Source organism: Agelaius phoeniceus, chromosome 35, assembly GCF_051311805.1.
Source record: "Agelaius phoeniceus isolate bAgePho1 chromosome 35, bAgePho1.hap1, whole genome shotgun sequence".
Lineage (NCBI taxonomy): Eukaryota > Metazoa > Chordata > Aves > Passeriformes > Icteridae > Agelaius > Agelaius phoeniceus.
In genome coordinates this window covers 2,653,713-2,680,149 of record NC_135299.1, presented here as the reverse complement: position 1 = coordinate 2,680,149, position 26,437 = coordinate 2,653,713, and the positions used below count along the sequence as shown (strand labels likewise).

The window sequence follows — 26,437 nt, the reverse complement described above, 5'->3', positions numbered from 1 at the left end:
CAGGCCCCGCCCCCGGCCCTGCCCCGCCAGGCCCCGCCCTATTCGCCACCAGGCCCCGCCCCATCCCAACAGGCCCCGCCCCTGCCCCGCCCCGTCCCTGCCAGGCCCCGCCCCCATCCCGCCCCTGCGCTCTCTTCTCTCGCGCCGCCCCGCGCCGCTCTCGCGAGATCGGCCCCGCCCCGGCCCTGCGCGGCCATTCCGGGACCCCCCGGCACCGGCCCCCCCTGCACCGACCCCCAACACCGACCCCCATTACTGACTCCCCCCACATTACCGACCCCCCAACACCGGCCTCCAGTACCGCCCCCGCCATGGCCGACCCCAAATACGCCGACCTGCCCGGCATCGTGAGTGAGGGGCCGGGCCGGGGAGGAGCCGGGGCTCTGAGGGGGTGTGGGAGGCTATGGGGGGTGTGAAGGGATCGGGGGCCTGGGAGTGCTGAGGGCTGTGAGGGGATCGGGGGGGTGTGAGGGGATCAGGGGCCTGGGAGAGCAGAGGGCTCTGAGGGATCGTGAGGGCCGGGGGGATCAGCGGGGTCTGAGGGGTGCTGAGGGCTCTGAGGGGATCGGGGGGGTCTGAGAGGATCAGAGGGGTCTGAAGGGATCGGGGGCCTGGGGGTGCTGAGGGGTCTGAGGGGATCAGGGGCCTGGGGGTGCTGAGGGGTCTGAGAGAATCAGGGGCCTGGGGATGCTGAGGGGTCTGAGGGAATCAGGGACCTGGGGATGCTGAGGGGATCAGGGGCCTGGGGGTGCTGAGGGGTCTGATGGGGTCGGGAGGGCCGGGGGAATCGGGTGGGTCTGAGGGGTCCTGAGGGCTCTGAGGAGATCGGGAGGGCCGGGGGAATCAGGGGGGCTGTGAGGGGATCAGGGGCCTGGGGGTGCTGAGAGGGTCGGGAGGGCCGGGGGGATCAGGGAGGATCGAGGGGGTCTGAGAGGTGCTGAGGGTTCTGAGGAGATTGGGGGCCTGGGGGATCAAGGGGGCTCTGAGGGGATCAGGGGCCTGGGGGTGCTGAGGGCTCTGAGGGGATCGGGGGAGTCAGGACCCTGGAGGAGAATGAGAGAACTGCGGGGATCTGGGGGTCTGGGAGAGCCGGGGGGCCTGAGGGGGTCTGAGGGGGCCAGGGGGTCTCGGAACATGAGGGGACCAGCGGAACATGGAGGGACTGGGGAGGTGGGAGAAGGGCAGCTCTGAGAGGGTCTGAGGGGTCCGAGTGGGCCAGGGGGATCTGAGGGTGCTGTGGGGTGTCTCAGGGTGGTGAGGGGATCCGGGGGAATCTGCAGGGATTTGGGGATCTGAGGGTGCTGTGGGGTGTCTCAGGGTGGTGAGGGGATCCAGGGGAATCTGCAGGGATTTGGGGGGAATCTGCAGGGATTTGTGGATCTGAGGGTGCTGTGGGGTATCTCAGGGTGATGAGGGGATCCTGGGGAATCTGCAGGGACTCAGGGGTCTGCAGGCACTGGCAGGGGGCAGAGGTTTTGAGTGGTTTGGGGGGGATCTGAGGGGATTGGGGGAATCGGGGTCCTGAGGTGGTCCAAGGGCACTGGGGGGTCTGGGGGGCTGCAGGGATTGAGTCAGTTTTGGGGGGTCTGAGCTTGCAGTGACCAACAGGGTCTGGGGAGCCACGGGGATTTGGGGAATCTGAGGGGTTGTGGGTCTCTGAGAAGATGTGGGGGTGAGCTGAGGGCTCAGTGGGGTGTGGGCCTTGGCAACGTTTGGGGTGTCTGTAGGAATGGGAGGGGGCTTGGGGTGCCAGGGAGGGCCTGTCTGTCTGTCTGTGGGTCTGTCTGTGGGGTGAAGCCAGATCCCTGTGGGGTGGGAGCACCCCGTGTGTTTGGGGTGACTGTGGGAGCTGGGACAGGGAGCTGGGGGAGGTCAGGGGACAGGGGCAGTGACTCGGGGTGCTGGGGGACATTGGGGTGTTTGTTTGGGGGCAGTCAGCAAGGGGTGTGGGGACATTGGGGTGTCCAGAGGGAGATGTGGCCCATCAGAGATGTCCATGGGGATGAGGTGTGGGGGTGAGCTGGGGGTCCCAGCCCAGCCCCTGGTGCCACAGGCCCGGAACGAGCCCGACGTGTACGAGACCAGTGACCTGCCCGAGGATGACCAGGCCGAGTTTGAGGCGGTAAGGCCCGGCTGGGGGGGAGCAGCAGCTGGACTGGACCCCCAGAACCCCCCGGGACCCCCAGGACCGGCACTGGGCAGGGAACCGGCCCCCCATGCACCCAGCAGCAGCACACCCTGCACGGTGACACAGCACCCCACGGGGACAGTGTGCCCCACAGTGACACATCACCCCACAGTCCTCAGTGTCCCCCCACGGTGATAGTGTCCCCTGCAGTGACAGTGTTCTCCCATACTGAGTGTCCCCCCACAGTCCCAGTGTCCCCCCACAGTGACAGTGTCCCTCATGGTGACAGTGTCCCCTGCAGTGTCAGTGTCCCCTGCAGTGACACATCACCCCATAGTGAGTGTCCCCACTCAGTGACAGTGTCCCCTCCACAGTGACAGTGTCCCCTGCAGCGTGGCCCCCACAGTTCCAATGTCCCCCCACATTGACAGTGTTTCCCCATAGTGAGTGTCCCCTGCCGTGACAGTGTCCCCCCATGGTGACAGTGTCCCCCATAATCCCAATGTCCCCCCCCAGTGACAGTGTCCCCCCCAGTGACAGTGTCCCCTCCACAGTGACAGTGTCCCCCGCAGTGACAGTGTCCCCCTGCAGTGACAGTGTCCCCCCATGGTGACAGTGTCCCCTCCACAGTGACAGTGTCCCCCTGCAGTGACAGTGTCCCCCTGCAGTGACAGTGTCCCTCCATGGTGACAGTGTCCCCTCCACAGTGACAGTGTCCCTGCGCAGTGACAGTGTCCCCCACAGTCCCAGTGTCCCCCACAGCCCCAGTGTCCCCCTGCAGTGACAGTGTCCCCTGCAGTGTGGCCCCCCATCCCCTGCCTGTGCTGTGGGGCAGGAAGGGGAGAGCAGCACACAGCCCCCTCCCACACGGGCTGGCTGTCCCTGTCCTTGCTGTCCTTGTCCCCAAGAGGAACGGGGCTGCCAGTGCCCCCACCCCACCCTGAGGGGAACAAGGGGGACCCCTAAACCTGCTCTGAGTACTGTGGGTGCCCAGCCTGGGCTGAGGCCATTGTCCCAGGGGGTCACTGTGGAGTGACAGGGGGGGTCCATCCTTGTGGGGCTCAGGGGACCCCAGAGCAGGGAGTGACCCAGAGCTCCATCACTGAGGGGCCCAAAGGACCCCCAGGGCCGGGGGGGTGACACTGGATTCTGTCCCTGAGGCCACATGGCAGAGAGGACCCCCAGGTGTGCTGGGGGGGACAATGGGGGTTCCGGGGTCACAGCTCGAGGGGTGACTCCGTGCCCCCCGAGCCAGTGAGGGGGTGCTGGGCCTTGGGGGTGCAGGGGGTGCAAGCACCCACCCTCTGCTGTCAGTGCCATGGGTGTTTTTGGGGTCCAGGAGATTGGCACAGGTCCCTGGCACGGAGCAGGGACACACCAGGTACCCCCAAATCCTGAGGGGGGCAGAGAGACCCCCCCCTGTGAGGGCCAGAGCAGCAAGATGGGCTGAAACAGGGGTTTGAGCCCAAAGGCATGAGGTGGCCCCTACTGTGGTGGGAGGTGACAGATGGGGGGGTCCTAAGCCCCCCCTGCCTCGGGGAGCCCTTCACCAGCTCTGGGGTGTTGGGGGGTCCTTCCTCCCCCTCGGGGAGCCCCCCAAACTGACCAGGGCTCCCCCCGCTTCCCCCCCGCTCCCGCCTGGCCTGGACTCAGTTTGCACAAGTAAGCTCGGCCCTGCTTTGGGGTGCATGGGGGGGCACTGCTGCATGTGCATGGGGGTTTTGGGGTGCCCTGCACTGCCCCCCGCTCTGCCTTGCCCTCTGCATCCTCTGCCTGCTGCCCGCACTGCCCACCTGGCCTTGGGACCCCCCGGGACCCCCCAGGACCCCCGGGCTGGGTCTCATTGCCCTGGGGCACTGCCTGGGTGTGGGGGGGCCGTGCTGAGCCCCCTCACTGCTGCCAGCATCAAGGGGCAGCTGCTGGGCTGGGGCAGCCCCTGGCCCTGCAGAGCCCCCCAGGCTCCCCCGGGGTCCCACTGAGTGTTGGGGTCCTGGGGGGGAGCACCTGGCTGCACTCACGCTTCCCCCGGGCAGGAGCTGGAGCTGCTGAGGGGAGTTTGGGGTGATCCCCAAAACTCTGTCACCTCCTGCTCCCCTCCAGGGCACAGCCCTGCTGCCCCATCCCCAGCTGCCCTCGGGGGTCTGTCCCACTGCCCCTGGCCCTCGGGGGTCCCCAGCCCTCGGGGGTCCCCATCCCGTGGGGTTCCCTGTCCCGCTGGGGTCCCCAGCCCTCGGGGGGCGGCGGGCGCGGGCCGGACCTTCTAACGCGGATTTTGTCTCTCTCTCCCCTCTCTAACCTTGCTCTGACTTTCTCACCTCTGGGAAACGCCAGGAGCTGGTAAGCGCCCGTGTCCCAGCCACTGTCACTGTCCCTCAGGCACTGTCACCCGCTGCCAGCCACCGCAGCCCCCTAACGCTGCCAGCGCTGCTCCCGCCGCTCTCACTGCCCGCAGCAAACCAGGGCCCTGATCCACCCGGGCCAGAGCCAGGGGCTGCACAGGGCCACACGGGGGTCCTTTGGGTCCCCCTGAGCCCTGCTGAGCTGGGGACACCCTTGATGGCAGCAGGGGCCGAGGGACACACCGGCTGTGCCCACCCTGCCTGGCACAGGGCACGGCCCTCTGGCCTGGGGGTCTGGGGGCCTATGCCCCCCACTGCCCCCCTGATGAGCCCCAAAGGCAGCCAGAGGGCAGTGACAGCCCCAGGGGGTCACCCTGGGGAGGAGGTTGTCCTGCCAGAACACAGCTGGGGGACAGTGATAGTCCCACGGGGACAGGGGTCACCCTGGAGGGACCAGCAGTGGGTCCTGGTGCTGGCCAGGGGCTGCTGGAATGTTCCACAGTTTGGGATAGGCTGAACCTTGGGGACCCCTGAGCTGGGCCAGATCAGGGGCTCAGAGTCCCAACACCTCTGGGGGGCCCTGCCTGCTGGGCTGGGCCAGACCAGGGCCCGGTGTCACCAGGGCCCAGTGTCACCAGGGCCCAGTGTCACCGGGTTAGTGTCACCGGGTTAGTGTCACCAGGGCCCAGTGTCACTGGGTTAGTGTCACCAGGGCCTAGTGTCCCCAGGACCCGGTGTCACCAGGGCCCAGTGTCACCAGGGCCCGGTGTCACCAGGGCCCGGTGTCACCACGCTGGGCCAGCCTAGGGTCTGATGTCCCCACACTGCACCAGGGCTCCAACACTCTTGAGGGTACCTCTCCTGGGCCAGGCCAGTCGGGGGGTGCAATGTCCCTGGACCCTTGGGGACATGTCACATCCCTGCCAGCAGTGCCCTCACCGGGCTGCCCTGGGGGCCTGTGTCCTGGGGAGGAGCAGCACCCCCAGCCCTGCCCACGCCATGTGCTGGGGGTGGTGGCAGCCCTGGGGCTCCCTTTTCCCCATCCCTGTCCGTGCTGGGGGAGGTGGTGGCAGTCTGGGAGTCCCTGTCCCTTTCCCTGTCCCTGTCCCTGACGTGGCTCCGTGTGCAGGAGGAGCTGAGCAGCACCAGCGTGGAGCACCTGATCATCAACCCCAACGCTGCCTACGAGAAGTTCCGGGACAAGCGCCTGGGCACCGAGGGTGTGGGTGAGCTGGGCACGGGCCAGGGGGGTGGGCACGGGCCAGGGGGGCAGGGGGCACCGAGCCCCCCGAGCTGGGCTGGCTCACACCCGGCTCTGCCTCCTCCAGATTTCTCTGACCGCATTGGCCGCACGCGGACGACGGGTTACGAGGCTGGGGAGTATGAGATGGTGAGTGGGCAGGGGGCACCCCCTCCTCCCCAGGCAGTGCTGGGACACCCCTGCGTGCCACAGGTCCCCTGGGACCCCCGGGGTCACCGTCTGCAGCCCCCAGCCATGGGCCAGCTCCACCAGTGCCGTGCTGGTCTCTGCCCAGTCCATCCCAGTCTGCCGTGCTGGGAGCCCCTGTCCCCAGCGCAGACCCCCGAGGGTGCTCAGGACAGCGCTGGTCACCAGGTCCTGGGTGGAGCTGGGGGTCCCAGGGTGGATCTGGGGGGGACACGGGGGTCCCAGGGTAACCCTGTCTGGCTCATGTTCAGCTGGGTGTCCCCAGGACCCCCAGGCCTCTCCTGGGTACCCCCCATGTGCTGGTGCTGGGCTCTGTATCCCCCCCAGCCCTGCCTGTCCCCTCGCTGACTCTGAAGTTCTGTCACTCCAATTCCCTGGGCTGTCCCAGTTCCTCTGCTCCCTCAGGACCCTCAGGGTGGGCTGCAGTCCCTGTCACCCAGGGCCAAAGGGTCACCTGGCTCCTTCTTGGCCTGCTGGGAGGGGGTGACAGCTGTGTCCCCTGGCCTCGTCACTGTCAGGCCAGGCCATCACCCCCCACACCGGCCCAGCTCGGGTTTGCTCTGGGAGCAGCTGGGTTTGGGCAAAGGGCAGGAAACCCCCACATTCCATGGGGGGCACAGCACCAGCCAGAACCACCCCACAGCTTTAGAGCTCCGGGGGAGGAGGAAGAGGAGGAGCTCTGCGGGTGCTAAAATGGGGAGATCCATGGGGGTGGTGATGAGGAGCTTCATGTGGGTGAGGATGAGGAGTTCCATGCGGGTGAAGATGAGCTTCATGAGGATGAAGGTGGGGAGCTCTGAGAGTGAGGATGAGGAGCTCCGTGAGGATGAAGATGAGCTCCAGTGCAGCCCCTCTCCCTGTGGGTTCAGGACTCTCCTGGGCTGCTCCTGCCCTGCCCCACTGACCCCGTCAGGTTCCCCTTAGGTGCCACTTGAGGCTGCTCTGACCTGTCCCTGCAGGCCTCACCTGCTCCTTCTGCTTGGTGCCAGGTGCTGCCAGCACCTCTGGGGCCCCTCTGAGACCCCTGAGCCCTCTGAGACCCCTGACCCCTCTGAGACCCCTGAACTCTGTGAGACCCCTGAGCCCTCTGAGACCCCTGAGCCCTCTGAGACCCCTGGACTCTGTGACACCCCTGACCCCTCTGAGACCCCTGGACCACCATGACCCCTCCACCACCCCATGAGCTCCCCTGACCCTGTGTGAGCCCCCTGGCCCCCCCTGAGCCCCCCGACCCATTTCTCCCCCAGCTGGGTGAGGGTCTTGGTGCCAAGGAGACGCCGCAGCAGCGATTCCAGCGGTTGCAGCACGAGGTGCAGGAGCTGCTCCGGGACGTGGAGCAGATCCAGGTGAGCTCCCACCTGTCCCAGGGTGTGTCCCAGGGGTGACACAGCCCCTGTGTGTGCAGGTGAGCCCCTACCTGCCCCAGGTGAGCCCCCACCTGTCCCAGGGTGTGTCCTGGGGGTGACACGGCCCCCGTGTGTCCCCCAGAGCTCAGTGAAGGAGTCGGGGGCAGAGGAGGAGCTGACGCCCATGGCCCTGGCCAGGCAGGTGGAGGTGCTGAAGCAGCAGCTGCTCAGCTCCCACCTGGAGAAGGTTCTGGGCCCCGGTGCCGCCGTGGACTTCGCTGATCCTGAGGGTGCCCTGGCCAAGTGAGTGGGGGACACAACCCCGGGGGGGCACGGCAGTGTCCCCGTGGGCTGGGACAGCTTGTCCCCTCCTTGCCCTGTCCCTGTGCCCACCCTGTCCCCTCCCTGCTGTCCCCAGGCGGCTGCTGCAGCAGCTGGAGGTGGCCAAGTGCAGCAAAGCCACCCCGGGCAAGGGCCCCGCGCGGGCCACGCCCCCTGCCGGCGATGCTGTCACCTTCGAGCTCTACTGGAGGCCGGAGCAGGACCAGTTTGCCCAGTCTGCCAAGGTGAGCGGGGGCTGCTGCTCCCACAGCGGGGGGACCACACCTGGCACCCGGCCCTGCACTGCAGCCCCAGCGCCTCACCCCAAACCCCGCAGGTGTCGGAGCTGGAGAAGCGCCTGGCACAGCTGGAGGCGGCCATGAGGTGTGAGCCTGACAGCCAGGTGAGTGCCCAGGGGGGTGCCCAGGTGAGTGCCCAGGGCAGTGCCCAGGGGGTGCCCAGGGGAGGGGGGGCTGCCCTGCCTCCTCCCTCCTGCCACTTTCCTACCCCCGTCCTTCATCTGGCCCCACTGACACCGTTTCCCCCCACAGAACCCACTGCTGGTGGGGCTGAAGGGCTCCAGCCTCATGGTGAGTGGGGCAAGGGGGGTTTGGGGGAGCCCCTGTTCCCCCCAGCGCTTTGGGGGGGCTGCTGTTCCCCCCCTCACCTGCCCCCCCTCCCCAGGACACGGTGCAGGTGCTGCAGGCCAAGGTGAATGTTCTGGATGTGGCTGTGCTGGACCAGGTGGAGGCTCGGCTGCAGGTGAGGGGAGCTGGGGGGCACTGCTGGAATTGGGAGACGTTGCTGGGTTTGGGGCCCACTGCTGGATTTGGGGTTTCTGTCTCCCCCACCCCAGAGCGTCCTGGGCAAGGTGAACGAGATCGCCAAGCACAAGGCCACGGTGCAGGACGCTGACACCCAGAGCAAGGTATGGGCTGGGGGGCCCAGAGGCTGGGGGGGATCCAGAAAAGCCCCCCCAGGCTGTGCTGAGCCCCCCTGCTGCCCCCCAGATCCACCAGCTGTACGAGACCCTGCAGAGCTGGGACGCCGTGGCCAGCGCCCTGCCCGACGTGGTGCAGCGCCTGGTGACCCTGAGGGACCTGCACGAGCAAGGTGAGGGCTGGGGGGGCTGGGGGACACTGGGTGGGGGTCACTGCCTGTCCTCCCCAGCACTCAGGTGTGTCCATCTCCAGCCACCCAGTTCGGGCAGGTGCTGGTGCACCTGGACACGACACAGCAGGAGATCGCGGGGGCTCTCAAGGACAACGCGGTGCTGCTGGCTGAGGTGGGACCCCTGGCCCCCCACTGCCCCCAGCACCCCATCCCCAGTGACCCCATCACCCCATCCCCACTGCCCCCAGCACCCCATCCCCAGTGACCCCATCACCCTATCCCCAGTGACCCCATCCCCACTGACCCCATCACCCCATCCCACTGCCCCCATCACCCCATCCCACTGTCCCCAGCACCCCATTTCCAGTGACCCCATCCCCACTGCCCCCAGCACCCCATTTCCAGTGACCCCATCACCCCATCCCCACTGCCCCCATCACCCCATCCCCAGTGACCCCATCCCCACTGCCCCCATCACCCCATCCCCACTGCCGCCATCCACCCTGCCCCATCACCCCATCCCCACGTGGCCCCCATCATCCCCACCCCACTGACCCTATCACCCCATCCCCACTGCTCCCATCACCCCATCCCCAGTGACCCCCATCACCCCATTTCCAGTGACCCCCATCACCCCATCTCTACCTGCCCCCCTTGCCCCATCACCCCATCCCCCCCTGCCCCATCATCCATCCCCACGTGCCCCCCATCATCCCCACCCCATCCCCACTCACCCCCACGCCCCCATTCCCCCCCCAGGTGCAGAAGACCATGAAGGACAACCTGGCCATCGTCGAGGACAACTTTGCCGACATCGATGCCCGCATCAAGCGGCTGCAGAAGTGACCAGACCCCAGGACCCCCCCCGGGGCTCCTCTGAGGACCCCCCCGTGCCCCCCAGGACCCCTGGGCCCTGTGCCCCCCCCGCAGGTCCCAGCTGCTGCTTGTAAATACCCTGGCTCAGCCCCCCCATCCTCTGCCCCCTCAGTCCCCTGGGGGTCCTCCCTGCCCCCCTGCTCCCTCCCCACCGTGGGGTCCCCCTGTACCCCAATAAACAGCTCAGCTCCCAGTGTGTGTGTGTCGGTGTCTGTGGTGGGGGGCAGGAGCAGGGCCCCCCAAACAGGGGGTGGGCAGTGCTGGGATTGGGGGGACACGGGGGGGGTGGGCAGTGCTGGGACTGGGGGGATGCCACGGGGGGAAACCTGTGGGACCCCACAGGGATGAGGGGCTGGGGATGGCTGGACCCCATAGACAGGAGAGGGGTCCCGGGTGTGTCCCCAGCCCTTGCACGGGTCCTGCAGCCCCCACCCACAGCCGGAGCCCCCCAATGGCGCCAGTTCTGCCCCCACGGGTGCCCCCAGCCCCTCCCAGCTCCGGAACCCCCAGTGTCCCCTCGCCCGGTGCCCCCCACGCGCAGTGAAGGGGAGGGGGTGGGGGGCCTGAGACCCCCCCTCCCTTTCCCCCTCCCGTTAATCCCGGCGGGGGGGAACGAGACCCGGTGGCACCGAGGCCCCGCCCACTCCCATAACCCCCGCCCATTCCCGACAAGCCCCGCCCCTCGCCCCGTGCCCGCCGGGGGGCGTGGCCCATTTCCCGCCATTGCATCATCCCCGCGTGACTCCCCGCGCGCCCCTCCCTCGCGCTGGGCTGTGCCGCTCGTCCCGCCCCCGCCGCACTCCCATTGGTTGGTGCTCTCCTGCCAGTCACGGCTCCCGCGCGCCCATTGGCTGTCTCCGGCGCGAGCGTTGCGTCATGGTGCCCTTAAAGCGGCGCGGCGCGGGGGGCGGGGCGCAGCGCGGGACGATGCGGACGAGGATGAACCGGGGGCAGCGAGCGGAGCGGGGCCGGGGGGAGCCGGGACCACCCAGGAAGGTGCGGGGAGGGCGCGGGGGGCGCTGGCCGAGGGTTTCCGCTCGGTCCCGGGACGGGACGGGGGCCCCGAGCCCCGGCGAGCCCCCGCTCGGGGGTCACCGTTCCTAAGAGCACCCCCTCCTCCTTCCCCAGGCATCGAGGAGAAAGTGCGTCCTCGCCGACCACCACACCTGAGAGCAGGTAAGGGGCCACCCCCGCCACGCACAACCCCCTTTGTGTCCGGGGCATCGGGGGTCCCGCCCGGGTCACCCCTCACTCCCTTCCCGTCCCCCCCGCAGCCCGCGCCGGGCCCGAGGTGACGATGGCGGCCGAGGGGTTGTGGGGGCCGGGCGGCCCCCCCGGCTGGGAGCTGGACGGGTGGTACCAGGACCTGCAGGAGGTGCTGGCAGCGGAGCCCCCCGGGGCCGCCCCCGCCTGGGGGCCCGAGCAGGTGAGCGCGGGGCCGGCAGCGCCCCCGGGGCGGCGGGCGCGGTTCCCCCTGCATCCATCACCGGCCCCGGTTCCGCTCTGTCCGCAGGAGGAGCCGGGCCCGGGCGGCTGCGGGCTGGACCTGGCTCTGGCCGAGGAGCTGCTGCAGCTGCTGGGGCCGGAGGGAGCGGCTCCGGAGGAAGCCCCGGCCGCGGCCCCCGGCGGGAGCGCCCCGGCCCGGCCGGGCCCCGCCGAGGAGGCGGAGGAGGAAGAGGAGGAGGAGAAAGCGCGGGGGGCGCGGAGGAAGCGGCGCGGCGGCGCCGGGGCCCCCCGGCAGCGGGACGGGGAGCGGCGGGTGCGGGAGCTGACGGCGCACAACGAGCGGCTCCGCGCCGAGATCCAGCGGCTGAGCGCGGAGGTGCAGCGCACCCGGGCCGCGCTCATCGACCGCATCGTCAACCTGCGCCAGGTGTAGCGGCTGCCCCGGGACACGCACCGGGCACAGCGACAGCGGGACAAGGACTCTGCTGCCCCACGGACTGCGGGGGCAGCCCCATGGACAGATGGACATTACGGACAGACAAGTGGATGCAGCTGCTCCACGCCGTTGTACAGCTCTCGTCGTTTATTACACACATCCAACCACACCCAGCACGGCCCAGTTTGGTTACTGGAGGTGCTGGGGCCGCTCCTCGGGATGTCCCGGTCTGGGTACTGGGGCTACTTCTTCCGCTTGCCCTTGGGCACCTCGGGGCTGCGGCCTTCGGCCAGCGCCAGCTGCTGCTTCAGCTCCAGCAGTTTGGCCACCTGGGCGTTCACCTGGGCCTTCTCCACCTGGGCAGCCTTCAGCTGCCTCACCAGGTTGCCCTGGACAGGTGGGAGGAAGGATTGGAAGGTGTGATGAGGATTTGGGGGTTAAAGGCATGGCAGTGTGTGCCCCATGCCCTGTGCCCCCTCACCTGCTTGGTCACCTGCTCCGTCAGCTCCTGGATCAGTTTGGGGTCACCTGGAGCCACAGAGGTGTTGGGGGCTGGGGCTGGAGGGGGGGCTGAGGCCGGGGGAGGCTCTTTGGCCTGGAAGAGGAAGAGATGGGGGGAAGCTCCTGTCACTGCTATTCCAGGCAGGTGCAGCTCACCTGGGGCAGCACCAGGAGTTACCTGGGGCTCTACAGCAACACCTTTGGACTGGGAATGGGGAGGGGAGGGGTGGGGGGTGGGGCTGCAGGTGCCCGAAATGGGGGAGCTTTGGGGGGGGGCACCTGAGCCCCCACTCACCTGCCCGCCCCCGAAGCGCTGCCGCAGGGCTTCCACCTGCTCAGGCTCCAGCTTCTGGAACAGGGGGCTCACCTGGTGCCAGCAGGGACAGAGGGGTCACACCTGGGGGGCAGCACCTGGGGATCCCCCCCAGGCAGGGCCTGCCCTGCCCTCCCCGGGGTCCGGGCTGCCCTCCCGGGCCGTGCCGTACCGTGCCAACGCGGTGCCCGGCGGGCAGGGTGCAGGTGAGGCCGGGCCCGAGGCCGCAGCGCTCGGGGGGGATGCGGAGCTGGCCCTGGATGGCGGCGCTGACCCCGGGCACGAAGGGCTGGAGCAGCGCGGCCAGAGCGGCCGCCAGGTTCACAGCCACGCCCGTCACCGTCCCTGCGCGCTGCCTGCAGTGGGGACAGCTCGGTGACACCTCTGTGACCCTCCCAGATCGGTGACCCCCGTGTCCTGCGCCCTCCCTGCTCAGTGACCCCCGTGTACTGCACTGCCTGGGGTGGGGACAGCTCAGTGACACCTCTGTGACCCTCCCTGCACAGTGACCCCTGTGTCCTGTGCCCTCCCTGCTCACTGACACCTCTGTGACACCTCTGTGACCCCCCCTGCTCAGTGACCCCAAGGCCCTGTGTCTGTGTGCTGCCTGGGGGGACACCTCAGTGCCCCTTGTGCCCCCTGTGTCCCACCCTCGCCCCCCTCCCTGGTCAGTGCCTGTGGCCAGGGACCTTCCCGTGTCCCCCCAGCTCCTGGCTTCACTCCATGCCTGCCCTGTGCCCCCCACCAGTGCCAGCCCCACCCTGACAAGAGCCAGGAGTGGGGACCCCTCCATGGTACCCCCAGTTGCCCTTCGTGGCTGTGCCCTCCTCCAGTGCCCCCAATGCCCAGCTGTGCCCCCTCCCTGTCCCCAAGTGCCCCATCCATCCATCATCCATTCATCATCCATCCATCATCCATCCATCCATCATCCATCCATCCATCATCCATCCATCCATCATCCATCCATCATCCATCCATCCATCATCCATCATCCATTCATCCATCCACCCATCCATCCATCATCCATCCATCCATCCATCATCCATCCATCATCCATCATCCATCCATCCATCCATCCATCCATCCATCCATCCATCCATCATCCATCCATCATCCATCCATCCATCCATCCATCCATCCATCCATCCATCCATCATCCATCCATCCATCATCCATCCATCCATCATCCATCATCCATCCATCATCCCTCCATCCATCCATCATCCATCCATCCATCCATCATCCATCCATCATCCATCCATCCATCCATCATCCATCCATCCATCCATCATCCATCCATCCATCCATCCATCCATCCATCCATCCATCCATCCATCCATCATCCATCCATCCATCCATCATCCATCCCTCCCTCCATCCATCCATCCCTACCTGTCCCTCTCGTCTCCCTTGATGCGTTTCCAGGGCTCGTTCACCTGGATGTATTGGTTGCCGTGGCGGGAGATGCCGAGCACGCACCTGAGCGCATCACGGAGCCTGGGGGGGCACAGGTGGGCACAGGTGGGGCACAGGTGGGGCTGAGCACCTGCAGGGCAGGCTCTGCACCCCCCCTGGGCTCTGGGACCCCCAGGACCCACCGGACTCTCTCCATCAGCTGGTGGTACTGGCGCATCTCCAGCGTGACCCGCGCCAGCAGCCGCTGGTCCTCGGCCGTGAGCGCCATGGCCGGCACGGTGCCCCCGAAGAACTTGCACACGAACATGCCAGCCCTGGCACAGGGGGCACAGGTGGGGACAGGTGTGAGCACAGCCAGGGACAGGGGTGAGCATAGCCCGGGGACAGGGGTTACAGGTGTGAGCACAGCCCTGGGACGGGTGGGGACAGGTGTGGGATGGGGACAGGTGTGAGCACAGCCAGGGACAGGTGTGAGCAGAGCTTGGGGACAGGAGTGGGCACAGCCTGGGGAGAGGTTGGGGACAGGTGTGAGCACAGCCCAGGGACAGGTGTGAGCACAGCCCAGGGACAGCTTGGGGACAGGTGTGAGCACAGTCTGGGGACAGTTTGGGGAGAGGTGTGAGCACAGCCCAGGGACAGTTTGGGGACAGGTGTGAGCAGAGCCTGGGGACAGGTGTGAGCAGAGCTGTGGCCCAGCCCTCTCCCCAGCAGCGTCCCTCACCTGTTGATGAAGTTGCCCAGGTTGTTGAGCAGCTCGGAGTTGTTCTTGAGCATGAGGTCGGCCCAGGAGAAGGCGCTGTCCTGGCCCTCAGGCCGCAGGTAGAGCAGGTAGAAGCGCCAGACGTCGGCCGGGATCCCGGTGTCCTTGGCCATGTCCCCGAACACGCCCACGCCCCGGCTCTTGGAGAACTTCCCGTCCTCGTAGTTCAGGTACTCTGGGACAGGTGAGCACCCACCTGGGGGCTGGGCCCTCCCAGGCAGGAGATGGCCCCAGGCATGGCAGGGGGAGCGGGGAGCCCCCATACCTGGGGATCCTTCACACCTGGGGACCCCTCACACCTGGGGATCCCTCACACCTGGGGATCCTCAACACCTGGGGACCCCTCACACCTGGGGATCCCTCACACCTGGGGATCCTTCACACCTGGGGATCCCCCACACCTGGGGATCCTTCACACCTGGGGACCCCCCCACACCTGGGGATCCTTCACACCTGGGAACCCCCAACACCTGGGGACCCCTCACACCTGGGGATCCCTCACACCTGGGGATCCTCAACACCTGGGGATCCTCAACACCTGGGGACCCCCACACCTGGGGATCCCTCACACCTGGGGACCCCCAACACCTGGGGCTCCTCTGCACCTGGGGACCCCTCCCTGCTGGGGATCCCCAACACCTGGGGACCCCCCACACCTGGGGATCCTCACACCTGGGGACCCCCACACCTGGGGATCCTCACACCTGGGGACCCCACACACCTGGGGACCCCTCCTAGCTGGGGCTCCCCAACAGCTGGGTCTCCCCTAGGGACCCTTCACACCTGGGGACCCCTCCCAGCTAGCTAGGGCTCCTCTGTAGCCATGATATTTTCTGAAAAATCCTTTCCTTAGGATTTTTCCTCCTGAGAAGCTGAGAGGCCTCAGGAACAAAATGTAACCAATGGTTATCTGCTGCTGTGGAATGCAACAGGTGCATCTGGGATTGGGCTCATGTGGTTGTTTCTAATTAATGGCCAATCACAGCCCAGCTGGCTCGGGCTCTCTGTCTGAGCCACAAGCCTTTGTTATTCATTCTTTCTTTTTCTATTCTTAGCCAGCCTTCTGATGAAATCCTTTCTTCTATTCCTTTAGTAAAGTTTTAACATACATTTTTTTTAATATAATATATATCATAAAATAATAAACCAAGCCTTCTGAAACATCCTCGGGCCCCTGCAAACACCATCACACTCCCCAACACCTGAGGACCCACCCCAGCTGGTTCTCCCCAACACCTGGGTCTCCCTTGGGGACCCATCACACCTGGGGCTCCCCAACACCTGGGGCTCCCCAACACCCGGGTCTCCCCTGGGGACCCATCACACCTGGGTCTCCCCACACCTGGGGCTCCCCCACCCCTGGGACCCCTCACCCCCACCTGGCCGTACCTGTGGCGATCAGGTGATTCACCAGGGTGTAGTTGTCGTCGGCGCCCAGCAGCGAGCAGGGGAACACCACGCTGTGGAAGGGGACGTTGTCCTTGGCCATGAAGTTGTAGAGCTCCACCTGGCAGGTAACGGGGACAGGTGCAGGTGTCAGCCAGGTGTCCTGCTCTGTCCCCACCTGCACCATCACCTGGCTCCTCCCACCTGCTGGGGGTTCTTCCACCAGCGCTCCCAGTGCTCGGTGTAGGTGGCAGTGATGGACAGGTACCCGATGGGAGCGTCGAACCACACGTAGAACACCTGGGGGAGGGCGGGAAATACCTGAGCAGGTGAGCCCGGCAGGGAGGGCCCAGCAGGGGCACAGGGGGGGGGACCCACCTTGTCCCGGAAGCCGTCGAGGGGCACGGGGGTGCCCCAGGTGAGGTCGCGGGTGATGCAGCGCGGTTTGAGGCCGTCGCGCAGCCAGGTGCGCGTGATGTGCCGCGCGTTGGCCGTCCACTCACCTGCGGCCCAGGTGCGCTCCAGCCACGCCTCCAGCTGCCCCTCCAGCTGTGGGGGACACACGGGTGGGACACCTGGGCACCCTGCAGGGCCCCGGCCCCACCTCACTGCACCCCTGGGTGCTGCTCACCTTGGGCAGGTCCAGGAACAGGTGCTGGGTGGGCGTCACCACCGGGGTCCCACGGCAGAGCTTGCACTGGGGGTTCTGGGGGAAAACGGGGGGGCCCCAGTGTGGGGGGGCCCACAGGTGAGGGGAGTGGGGGCCCACAGGTGAGGGGAGTGGGGGTCCCCACAGGTGAGGGGAGTGGGGGCCACAGGTGAGGGGAGTGGGGGTCCCCACAGGTGAGGGGAGTGGGGGCCCACAGGTGAGGGGAGTGGGGGTCTCCACAGGTGAGGGGAGTGGGGGCCTACAGGTGAGGGGAGTGGGGGCCCACAGGTGAGGGGAGTGGGGTCCCCACAGGTTGAGAGGAGTGGGGGCCCACAGGTGAGGGGAGTGGGGGCCCACAGGTGAGGGGAGTGGTGTCCCCACAGGTGAGGGGAGTGGGGGTCCCCAAAGGTGAGGGGAGTGGGGGCCCACAGGTGAGGGGAGTGGTGTCCCCACAGGTGGAGCTGGGGGGTCCCCACCTGGAGCAAGGGGTGTTACCGAAAGTGGGAGGGGAGGGCCCAGGGCAAGTGAGGGAGGTCCCCAAAGGTGAGGGGGTCCCCACAGGTGGGGCAAGGAGTAAAGTGGGAAGGGAAGGCCTCAGGGCAATCGAGGGAGGTGCACACAGGTGAGGGGAAATGGGGGGTCCTCACAGGTGGGGCAAGGGGCGAGAGCAGGAGGAGAAGGCTCAGGGGGAGTGAGGGGGGTCCCCACAGGTGGAGTGGGGATCCCCACAGGTGGAGCAAGGGGCGAAAGGGGGAGGTGAGGGCCCAGGGTGAGTTAAGGATGTCCACACAGGTGAGGGGAAGTGGGGGGTCCCCACAAGTGGAGTGGGGGTCCCCAAAGGTCACAGGGTCCCCACAGGTGGCGTGGGGGATCCCTGCAAGTGGGGCAAGGGGTGTTACCCAGAGTGAGAGGGGAAGACCAAGGGTGAGTTAGGGAGGTGCACACAGGTGAGAGCATCCCCACAGGTGGTGTGGGGGATCCCCAAAGGTCAGAGGATCCCCACAGGTGGAGCTGGGGGGTCCCAAAAGGTGGAGCTGGGGGGTCCCAAAAGGTGAGGGGGGGTCCCCGCAGGTGGTGTGGGGGATCCCCAAAGGTCACAGTGTCCCCAAAGGTCACAGGGTCCCCACAGGTGGCGCGGGGGTCCCGGGCTGCCGCGCACCTGCAGCTCCACGGCGTTGATGAGCTTCCCGCACCTGTCGCACTGGTCCCCGCGGGCCTCGGCGTAGGCGCAGAAGGGGCAGGTGCCCTCCACGAAGCGATCGGCCAGGTAGCGCCCGCAGCTCTCGCACCTGAGCTGCTCCAGCGTGTCCTGCAGCAGGAAGCCCCGCGCCAGCAGCCGCTGGAAGATGTCCTGGGCAATCCTGGCCCAGGGAAGGGAGAGCGCGTTGGCACAGGTACCCCCAGGACAGGTGGGGCTCACCTGGTCAAAATGGGTCACCTGGTCTGGGGGCTCACCTGGCCCAGAGGGGCTCACCAGGCCCTTAGGAGCTCACCTGGTCTGCTGAGGCTGACCTGGTCTAGGGCCTCACCTGGCCTGTAAGGGCTCACCTGGTCTGGGGGCTCACCTGGCCTGCTGGGGCTCACCTGGTCTAGGCACTCACCTGGTTTGGGGGCTCACCTGGTCTAGGAGCTCACCTGGCCCTCAGGGGCTCATCTGCCCTGCTGGGCCTCACCTGGCCCTTAGGCTCTCACCTGGTCTGCTGAGGCTGACCTGGTCTGGGGGCTCACCTGGTCTGGGGGCTCACCTGGCCCACAGGGGCTCATCTGGCCCTTAGGAGCTCACCTGGTCTGGGGGGCTCACCTGGTCTAGGCACTCACCTGGCCCGCTAGGACTCACCTGATCTGGGTGCCCACCTGGCCCTTAGGCTCTCACCTGGTCTGCTGGGGCGTGGTGGTGCGGCCGAAGTGGTCGAAGGAGATGCGGAACCAGGCGTAGATGTCGGCGTGCAGGGCGTGGTAGCGGTCGCAGAGCTCGCGGGGGCTCAGCCCCTCCTGCAGCGCCCGCGTCTCCGTGGCCGTGCCGTACTCGTCCGTGCCGCACACGAACAGCGTGTTCCAGCGCCGCAGCCGGCTGTACCTGCGCACACCTGGGCTCAGGGCTGGGCACACCTGGCACACCTGGGCTCAGGGCCGGGCACACCTGGCACACCTGGGCTCAGGGCTGGGCACACCTGGCACACCTGGCACCACACCTGGGCTCAGGGCCGGGCACACCTGGCACACCTGGCACCACACCTGGGCTCAGGGCCGGGCACACCTGGCACACCTGGGCTCAGGGCTGGGCACACCTGGCACACCTGGGCTCAGGGCCGGGCACACCTGGGCTCAGGGCCGGGCACACCTGACACACCTGGCACACCTGGCACCACACCTGGGCTCAGGGCCGGGCACACCTGGCACACCTGGCACACCTGGGCTCAGGGCCGGGCACACCTGGGCTCAGAAACTGGGCACACCTGGCACACCTGGGCTCAGTGCCGGGCACACCTGGCACACCTGGGCTCAGTGCTGGGCACACCTGGGCTCAGAAACTGCACACACCTGGCACAACTGCGCTCAGAAACTGCGCACACCTGGGCTCAGGCCCGGGCACACCTGGCACACCTGCGCTCTGTGCTGGGTACACCTGCGCTCAGCATGGGCATGGCGGGCACGGCTGGGCTCAGCACGGGCACAGCTGGCACACCTGCACTCAGCATGGGCACACCTGGGCTCAGTACCTGCGCACACCTGCTCAGCACAGGCACGGCTGGCACACCTGAGCTCACTGCCAGGCACACCTGGGCTCAGCATGGGCACAGCTGGGACTCAGCAGGGGACACAGAGCACCAGGCACACCTGGCCTCAGGACTGGGCACACCTCGCACACCTGGGGCTCAGCACCTGGCATACCTGGGGCTCAGCAGCTGGCACACCTGGGCTCAGCATGGGCACACCTGGCACACCTGCAGCTCAGCACCAGGCACACGTGGGCCTCAGCGCCTGGCACACCTCTGGGGGACCTGGCACACCTGGTGTTGAGTACCTGTCACACCTGTGTGTGGGCAGCTGTCACAGCTGTGGGGGCACCTGTGACACCTGGGCATGAGCACCTGTGACACCTGCAGGGCACATGTGTCACACCTGCAGAGGCACCTGCAATATCTGAGCATGAGCATGTGTGTGGACAGCTGTGACAGCTGCAAGGACACCTGTAACACCTGGGCAAGGACACCTGTAACACCTGTAACACCTGGGCATGGACACCTGTAACACCTGTAACACCTGGGCAAGGACACCTGTAACACCTGGGCATGGACACCTGTAACACCTGGGTATGGACACCTGTAACACCTGTAACACCTGGGCAAGGACACCTGTAACACCTGTGCAGGCAGCACAGCCCCCAAGATGCACACCTGTCCCACCTGGACAGGTGTTCACACAGCACAGCCCCCCAGGTGTTCACACCTGTGCAGGTGTTCACACAGCACAGCCCCCAGGTGCTCACACCTGTCCCCCCTGTGCAGCCCCAGCCGGGGTCCCGCAGGCTCACCTGGCGAAGGTGTCGGCGCTGAGCACGCAGCCGATGATGTTGCCCAGGTGAGGGACGTTGTTGACGTAGGGCAGGGCGCTGGTGATCAGCACGTTCCGCTCACCTGCCACAGGTAACCTGGCCAGGAGGAGGCGTCAGGGCAGCGTCCCCCTGTCCACACACCCCTGGGCACTCACACAGGTGAGTGCCACCTGGGCACACAGTCCCTCACTCAGACAGGTGAGTGCCCCCTGTGCACACACTCACACAGGTGAGTGAGTGCCACCTGGGCACACCTGCCCCACACTTGTCCCCCCTCACTCCCACAGGTGAGCACCCCCTGGCTGTCAAGTGTCACACCTGTCCCACACCTGTCCCCTCTCACTCCCACAGGTGAGTGTCCCCTGGATGCCAGGTGTCACACCTGTCCCCCCGCACTCACACAGGTGAGTGTCCCCTGGGTGTCAGGTGTCACACCTGTGTCACACCTGTCCCCCCTCACTCACACAGGTGAGCACCCCCTGGGTGCCAGGTGTCACACCTGTCCCCCCTCACTCACACAGGTGAGTGTCCCCTGGGTGTCAGGTATCACACCTGTCCCCCCTCACTCACACAGGTGAGTGTCCCCTGGGTGCCAGGTGTCACACCTGTCCCACACCTGTCCCCCCTCACTCACACAGGTGTCCCCTGGGTGTCAGGTGTCACACCTGTCCCCTCTCACTCCCACAGGTAAGTGTCCCCTGGGTGCCAGGTGTCACACCTGTCCCCCCTCACTCCCACAGGTGAGCACCCCCTGGGTGCCAGGTGTCCCACACCTGTCCCCCCTCACTCACACAGGTGAGTGCCCCCTGGGTGTCAGGTGTCCCACACCTGTCCCCCCTCACTCACACAGGTGTCTGTGGCTCCCGGGGCGGCGGCAGCGCCGCGGGGCCCCGTGCCCAGATCTCCACGGCGGCCGCGATGTCGTCGTCGGTCAGCGCCCGCTCGGGGCTCTCCTCGTCCTGCTGCGGGCACCAGGTGAGGGGGGCCGCGCCCACCTGCGCCCCGCCCTCCCCCCCGGCGCGGGGCCGCACCTGGGGCTCGCGGGGGGGCCCGGGCAGGTGCGGGGGGTGCTGGGCCAGGTGTCCCCGGAGCTCCCGCAGCGCCTCCGGCAGCAGCGCGGCCGCCGCCCGGCACGGCTCCGACGCCGACACGGCCCCGAACCAGGAGCGCAGCACCTGCAGCTCACCTGGGCAGGGGGGACACAGGGGGGGACATGGGGGGGTCAGCCCGGCCCGGCACGGACCCCCCCGCGCCCCCAGAGCCCCCCCCGGCCGCTCTTACTGGGCAGACTGGTCTGGTCCTGGAGCACTGGGAACAGGCTGCCCCACACCACCACGTCAGCCACCGAGGCGGCGTCCTGGGGACACAGGGACATGGAGGGCACTGGGGGCACTGGGGGGACTGGGAGGAACTGGGAGTGTGAACTGGGAGTGTGAACTGGGAGTACTGGGAGGGACTGGGAGGGTGAACTGGGAGTACTGGGAGGGACTGGGAGTGTGAACTGGGAGTACTGGGAGGGACTGGGAGTGTGAACTGGGGGCACTGGGAGGAACTGGGAGAGTGAACTGGGACACTGGGAGTACTGGGAGTGTGTACTGGGGGCACTGGGAGGGACTGGGAGAGTGAACTGGGGCACTGAGATGCACTGGGAGGCACTGGGAGAGTGAACTGGGGGCACTGGGAGGCACTGGGAGGCACTGGGAGTGTGAACTGGGGCACTGGGAGGGACTGGGAGAGTGAACTGGGGGCACTGGGAGGCACTGGGAGTGTGAACTGGAGACACTGGGAGGCACTGGGAGTGTGACCAGCTGGGACAAACTGGGGACACTGGGAGGTGCTGCCAGGTGAAGGCAGCACTGGGAGCTGCAGGGTGGCACTGGGAGGGACTGGGAGGCACTGGGGCCGTTTTCCACCCCAGGGTCAGCAGTGTCCCACCCTCCCCTCCTCAGGCACACCTGGGGACAGGGCTGGGGACAGGGCTGGGGACACACCTGGGGACACACCTGGGGCCACACCTGGGGCCAGCCCTGTCCCGCAGGTGGCAGCGCGCCCATCCCCACGCCCTCACTCACCCCCGCCAGGTGGGAGGTGCCGCTCCGGGCCAGGTGCTGCTCCAGGTGAGCCAGGAGGGGCTGCAGGAGCCCCAGGGCCTCGGGGCCCGCCCGGCCCTGAACCAGCCGCAGGTACAGGGCAGCGGCCACCGCCGGCTGGGGACACACAGGGGACATAATGGGGTCACATCGTGGGGACATAACGGGGTCACATTGTGGGGCACAGTGGGGACATAACGGGGTCACATCATAGGGACACAGAGGGGACATAACGGAGTCACACCAGGGGACACGGAGGGGACATAATGGGGTCACATTGAGGGGCACAGCGGGGATAGCGGGGACATAACGGGGTCACATTATGGGGACATAACGGGGTCACATCGTGGGACACAGCGGGGACATAATGGGGTCACATTGTGGGACACAGCGGGGACAGCGGGGACATAACGGGGTCACATCGTGAGACACAGCGGGACATAATGGGGTCACATTGAGGGGCACAGCAGGGACAGCTGCTGGCCCATAACACGGGGTCACACCAGGGGACACAGTGGGGACATAACAGGGTCACACCAGGGGGACATATCAGGGACAGTGGGGACATAATGGGGTCACATCGTGGGGACACAGCAGGGGACAGTGGGGACATAATGGGGTCACACCTGGGACATAACGGGGTCACACTAGGGGGCACAGCGGGAACATAACAGGGTCACATTGCAGGGGGACAGTGGGGTCACATCGGGGACACAGCAGGGTCACATAAGGGGACACAGTGGGGTCACACCAGGGCAACAGAGTGGGATGACAGCGGGGGACAGCGGGGGACAGTAGGGTCACATCGGGGAGGACAGGGAGCACAGAGCCTCGGGGACACAGCGGGGTCACACCAGGGGACACGGGGGGGACAGGGAGCATGGAGCCCCGGGGGAACAGTGGGGTCACACTGGGGGGAGAGGGCAGCACAGAACCTTGGGGACACCTCGGGGGTCACATCAGGGGGACGGGGAGCCGAGCACTGGGGGCACACCGGGGGCACATCGAGGACACAGCAGGGGCACACCGGGGTCACACCGGGGACACATCGAGGACACAGCAGGGACACACCGGGGACACACCGGGGGCACATCGAGGACACAGCAGGGGCACACCGGGGGCACATCGAGGACACAGCAGGGGCACACCGGGGACACACCGGGGGCACATCGAGGACACAGCAGGGACACACTGGGGTCACACCGGGGGCACATCGAGGACACAGCAGGGACACACTGGGGTCACACCGGGGACACATCGAGGACACAGCAGGGGCACACCGGGGACACACCGGGGGCACATCGAGGACGCAGCAGGGACACACCGGGGACACACCGGGGACACAGCAGGGACACACCGGGGTCTCTCACCTGCAGCTCCGTGGCCTCCCATTCCAGCCACTGCGTGGTGAGGTCGGTGGGCTCCTCCCCCCGGCACAGGTAAAAATACCTGGGGGAGGGAAGGGGGGGTCTGGGGATAAGAGGGGGTCTGGGCAGGTCCAGAGGGGTTCGGGGGAGGCTCGGGGTGGCTCTGGGGCATGCACGGGGGGGTAGGGGGATCAGGGGGGGTCGGGGCAGGTTCTGGGGGAGATTTGGGGTGGTTTTGGGGCAGGGCTGGGGGGGTCCGGGGATAAGGGGGGTCGGGGCAGGTTCTGGGGGTTTGAGGGAGGTTTGGGGGGCTTTGGGGCATGCATGGGGGCATAGGGGGAAAAGGGGGTGTCAGAGCAGGTTCTGGAGGTTTGGGAGGCTTTGGGGCAGTGTTCGGGGAATCAGGGCATGTTCTAGGGTGGCTTTGGGGCAGGGCTCGGGGCAGGTTCTGGGGGTGTTTTGGGGCAGGGCTGGGGGCGCTGCCGGGGCTCCCCGGACTCACTGGCAGATGGCGTTGGGAGAGAACAGGACGGCGCCGCTGTCCAGCTCCAGCTGCAGCTCCAGCTCCGGCCCGGGGGCCTGAGGCCGCTCTGTGGGGAGGGACCGGGACAGGCTGGGGCTCGGGCTCGGGCTCGGGCTCAGGCCCACGCGGGGACAGGGCCGGGGTCAGGCCCGGGGGCGGTGGGCCCGGCCGTGCGGCCCGGGGGGGGGCATGTCCGTGCCGGTCTCACCTGCGGGGCCGCCCAGGTGCGGGCGCACGGGCGCGGGGGCGGCGGCGGCGGCCGCGAGCACCTTGAGGGCGGCGGGAGCGCCCGGCGGGACCCGGAGCCGCATGGCGGAGGGGGCGGGGCCAGCGCCGCACGGCGGGAGGAGTCGCCATGGCCGGGGGCGGGGTCAGAGCGGGGAGCTCCGCCCCGGACACGCCCCTCTCGCGCGTACCAAAGTCTCGCGAGAGCAAGGGGGGGGGGGTGAGGCTGTTGCCATGGCAACAGGGACGCGACTGTGAGGCCGCCATGGCCGGGATGGGATAACGGGGATAGCGGGATAACGGAATAGCGGGATAGCGGGGTAACGGGATAACGGGATGGCAGGATAATGGGATAGTGGGATGGCAGGATAGAGGGATAACAGGATAAAGGGATAACGGGATAGCAGGATGGCGGGATAGTGGGGTAACAGGCTGTCCTAGGGTGCCGTTATGATGCTGTATCCCCATCCATGTGTTCTGTTAATGTTGGATATTGTGTTCTGTACCTTTAAGACCGGCTCTGAAGAGGGAAAGTTTTGTTTTGGTTTTCTTGTCAGCCTGGCGGGACACAGAGACTGCAGCTTTTGCTTTTGCTGCTTTTGCTTTTTGCTTTGCTCTCTCGCTCTTGCTTGCTTCGCTTCTGCTTGCTTTTGCTCTTTAGCTAGTTTAGCTAAACTGTCCAAATTTCTTCCTGGACTGTTTCTCCTTTCCTTTTTCTGATCATTTCGAGCCTGCTCCGGGCTGGGACCTGGGAACACCAAGATCCTGCACCTTGTGGCCTGCAGCAGCTGCCCCAGCACCAGAGGGACTGAGAACAGAGTGACCACCCCCAAGAGAGACTTTCTGAATTTGTCATCTTTTTCAGAGCGGTGCCATCCTGTATTGCTCATTTTGTGTGCTGGGGGTGCTGTGCCTGTTAAATAAACAGGTTCTTTCCACTTCTCTCTGAGGAATCCTTCCCGACCTGGCTGTGGGGAGGGGCTGTGTGGGTTTGCTCTCTGCAGGAGCGCCTTTGGAAATTCTCCTCCAAATTTGCCCTAAACCAGGACACAGGCTAGCGGGATAATGGGATAGCAGGATAACGGGATAGAGGGATGATGGGAACGGGGATGGGATAATGGGATAATGGCATATCGGGATAGCGGGGATGGGATAATGGGATAGGGAAATAATGGGGATGGGATCATGGGATAGCGGGATAACGGAATAACAGGATCACAGGATAGGGAAATAATGGGGATGGGATAACAGGATAGTGGGATAACAGGGAGGTGGAATAACGGGATAGTGGGATAATGGGAGTGGAAATGGGATGGGATCCATGGGGTGGAAACAGGGATGGGATAATGGGATAATGGGAACTGGAATCAGAACTGGGATGAGATAATGGGATGGGATAATGGGATGTGATAATGGGATGCAATGCAATGGGATCGATGGGACGGGATGGGAACTGGGATGGGAGCCATGTGATAATGGGATGGGAACTGGGATGGGATGAGATCCATGGGATGGGATAATGGGATGGGAATGATGGGATAGGATCCATGGGATGGGAATGATGGGATAATGGGATAATGGGAATGATGGGATAATGGGAATGATGGGATAATGGGATAATGGGAATGATGGGATAATGGGAACGATGGGATGGGAGTGATGGGATAATGGGATAATGGGAACAATGGGATGGGACAATGGGAATGATGGGAAGGATGGGATGTTGGATAATGGGAACAATGGGATGGGAGTGATGGGATAATGGGAACGATGGGAAACAATGGGAAGGATGGGATGGGATGATGGGATAATGGGAAGGATGGGAACAATGGGAAGGATGGGATGGGATGATGGGATAATGGGAAGGATGGGATGGGATAATGGGAAGGATGGGAACAATGGGAAGGATGGGAACAATGGGATGGGATGGGATTGGATAATGGGAACGATGGGATGGGATGCTGGGATAATGGGAAGGATGGGATGGGATAATGGGAACGATGGGATGGGAGTGATGGGATAATGGGAATGATGGGAACAATGGGATGGGATGGGATTGGATAATGGGAAGGATGGGATGGGATGCTGGGATAATGGGAAGGATGGGATAATGGGATAATGGGAAGGATGGGATGGGAGTGATGGGATAATGGGAAGGATGGGAACAATGGGAACAATGGGATGGGATGTTGGGATAAT

General features: G+C 66.1%; 3 protein-coding genes across 5 annotated transcripts; 2 read left to right on the top strand and 1 right to left on the bottom strand.

Annotated features, from left to right (window-relative positions):
- Positions 1-129: 129 nt before the first annotated feature.
- DCTN2 (dynactin subunit 2) lies at positions 130-9,763 on the top strand. The gene is made up of 14 exons (XM_054649122.2): positions 130-347; positions 2,054-2,122; positions 5,597-5,693; positions 5,796-5,857; positions 7,162-7,260; positions 7,403-7,563; positions 7,679-7,826; positions 7,919-7,984; positions 8,133-8,171; positions 8,266-8,343; positions 8,438-8,509; positions 8,592-8,694; positions 8,775-8,866; positions 9,454-9,763. The coding sequence occupies exons 1-14, from the start codon at positions 312-314 to the stop codon at positions 9,538-9,540; spliced, it is 1,209 nt and encodes a 402-aa protein (XP_054505097.2). The 5' UTR covers positions 130-311; the 3' UTR covers positions 9,541-9,763.
- Positions 9,764-10,481: 718 nt separating this feature from the next.
- DDIT3 (DNA damage inducible transcript 3) lies at positions 10,482-11,621 on the top strand. Its single transcript, XM_054649192.2, has 4 exons — positions 10,482-10,566; positions 10,699-10,746; positions 10,845-10,996; positions 11,084-11,621. Exons 3-4 carry the CDS (start codon positions 10,868-10,870, stop codon positions 11,447-11,449), a joined length of 495 nt encoding a protein of 164 aa, XP_054505167.2. The 5' UTR covers positions 10,482-10,566; positions 10,699-10,746; positions 10,845-10,867; the 3' UTR covers positions 11,450-11,621.
- MARS1 (methionyl-tRNA synthetase 1) lies at positions 11,577-24,370 on the bottom strand. Of its 3 annotated transcripts, none has more exons than XM_077192593.1 (21): positions 24,222-24,370; positions 23,993-24,080; positions 23,494-23,572; positions 22,106-22,240; positions 21,315-21,390; positions 21,065-21,219; positions 20,880-20,995; positions 20,013-20,129; positions 18,351-18,554; positions 17,637-17,838; positions 16,460-16,534; positions 16,207-16,377; positions 16,033-16,128; positions 15,832-15,949; positions 14,404-14,617; positions 13,865-13,996; positions 13,659-13,763; positions 12,439-12,622; positions 12,249-12,320; positions 11,934-12,047; positions 11,577-11,841 (listed from the first exon to the last, which is right to left on the bottom strand). In XM_077192593.1, the coding sequence occupies exons 1-21, from the start codon at positions 24,322-24,324 to the stop codon at positions 11,695-11,697; spliced, it is 2,703 nt and encodes a 900-aa protein (XP_077048708.1). In that variant the 5' UTR covers positions 24,325-24,370; the 3' UTR covers positions 11,577-11,694. The 3 variants fall into 3 exon arrangements, with proteins under 3 accessions (XP_077048708.1, XP_077048709.1, XP_077048707.1); XM_077192594.1 differs by having other exon boundaries at positions 20,880-20,992; XM_077192592.1 differs by having other exon boundaries at positions 20,880-21,219.
- Positions 24,371-26,437: the final 2,067 nt, after the last annotated feature.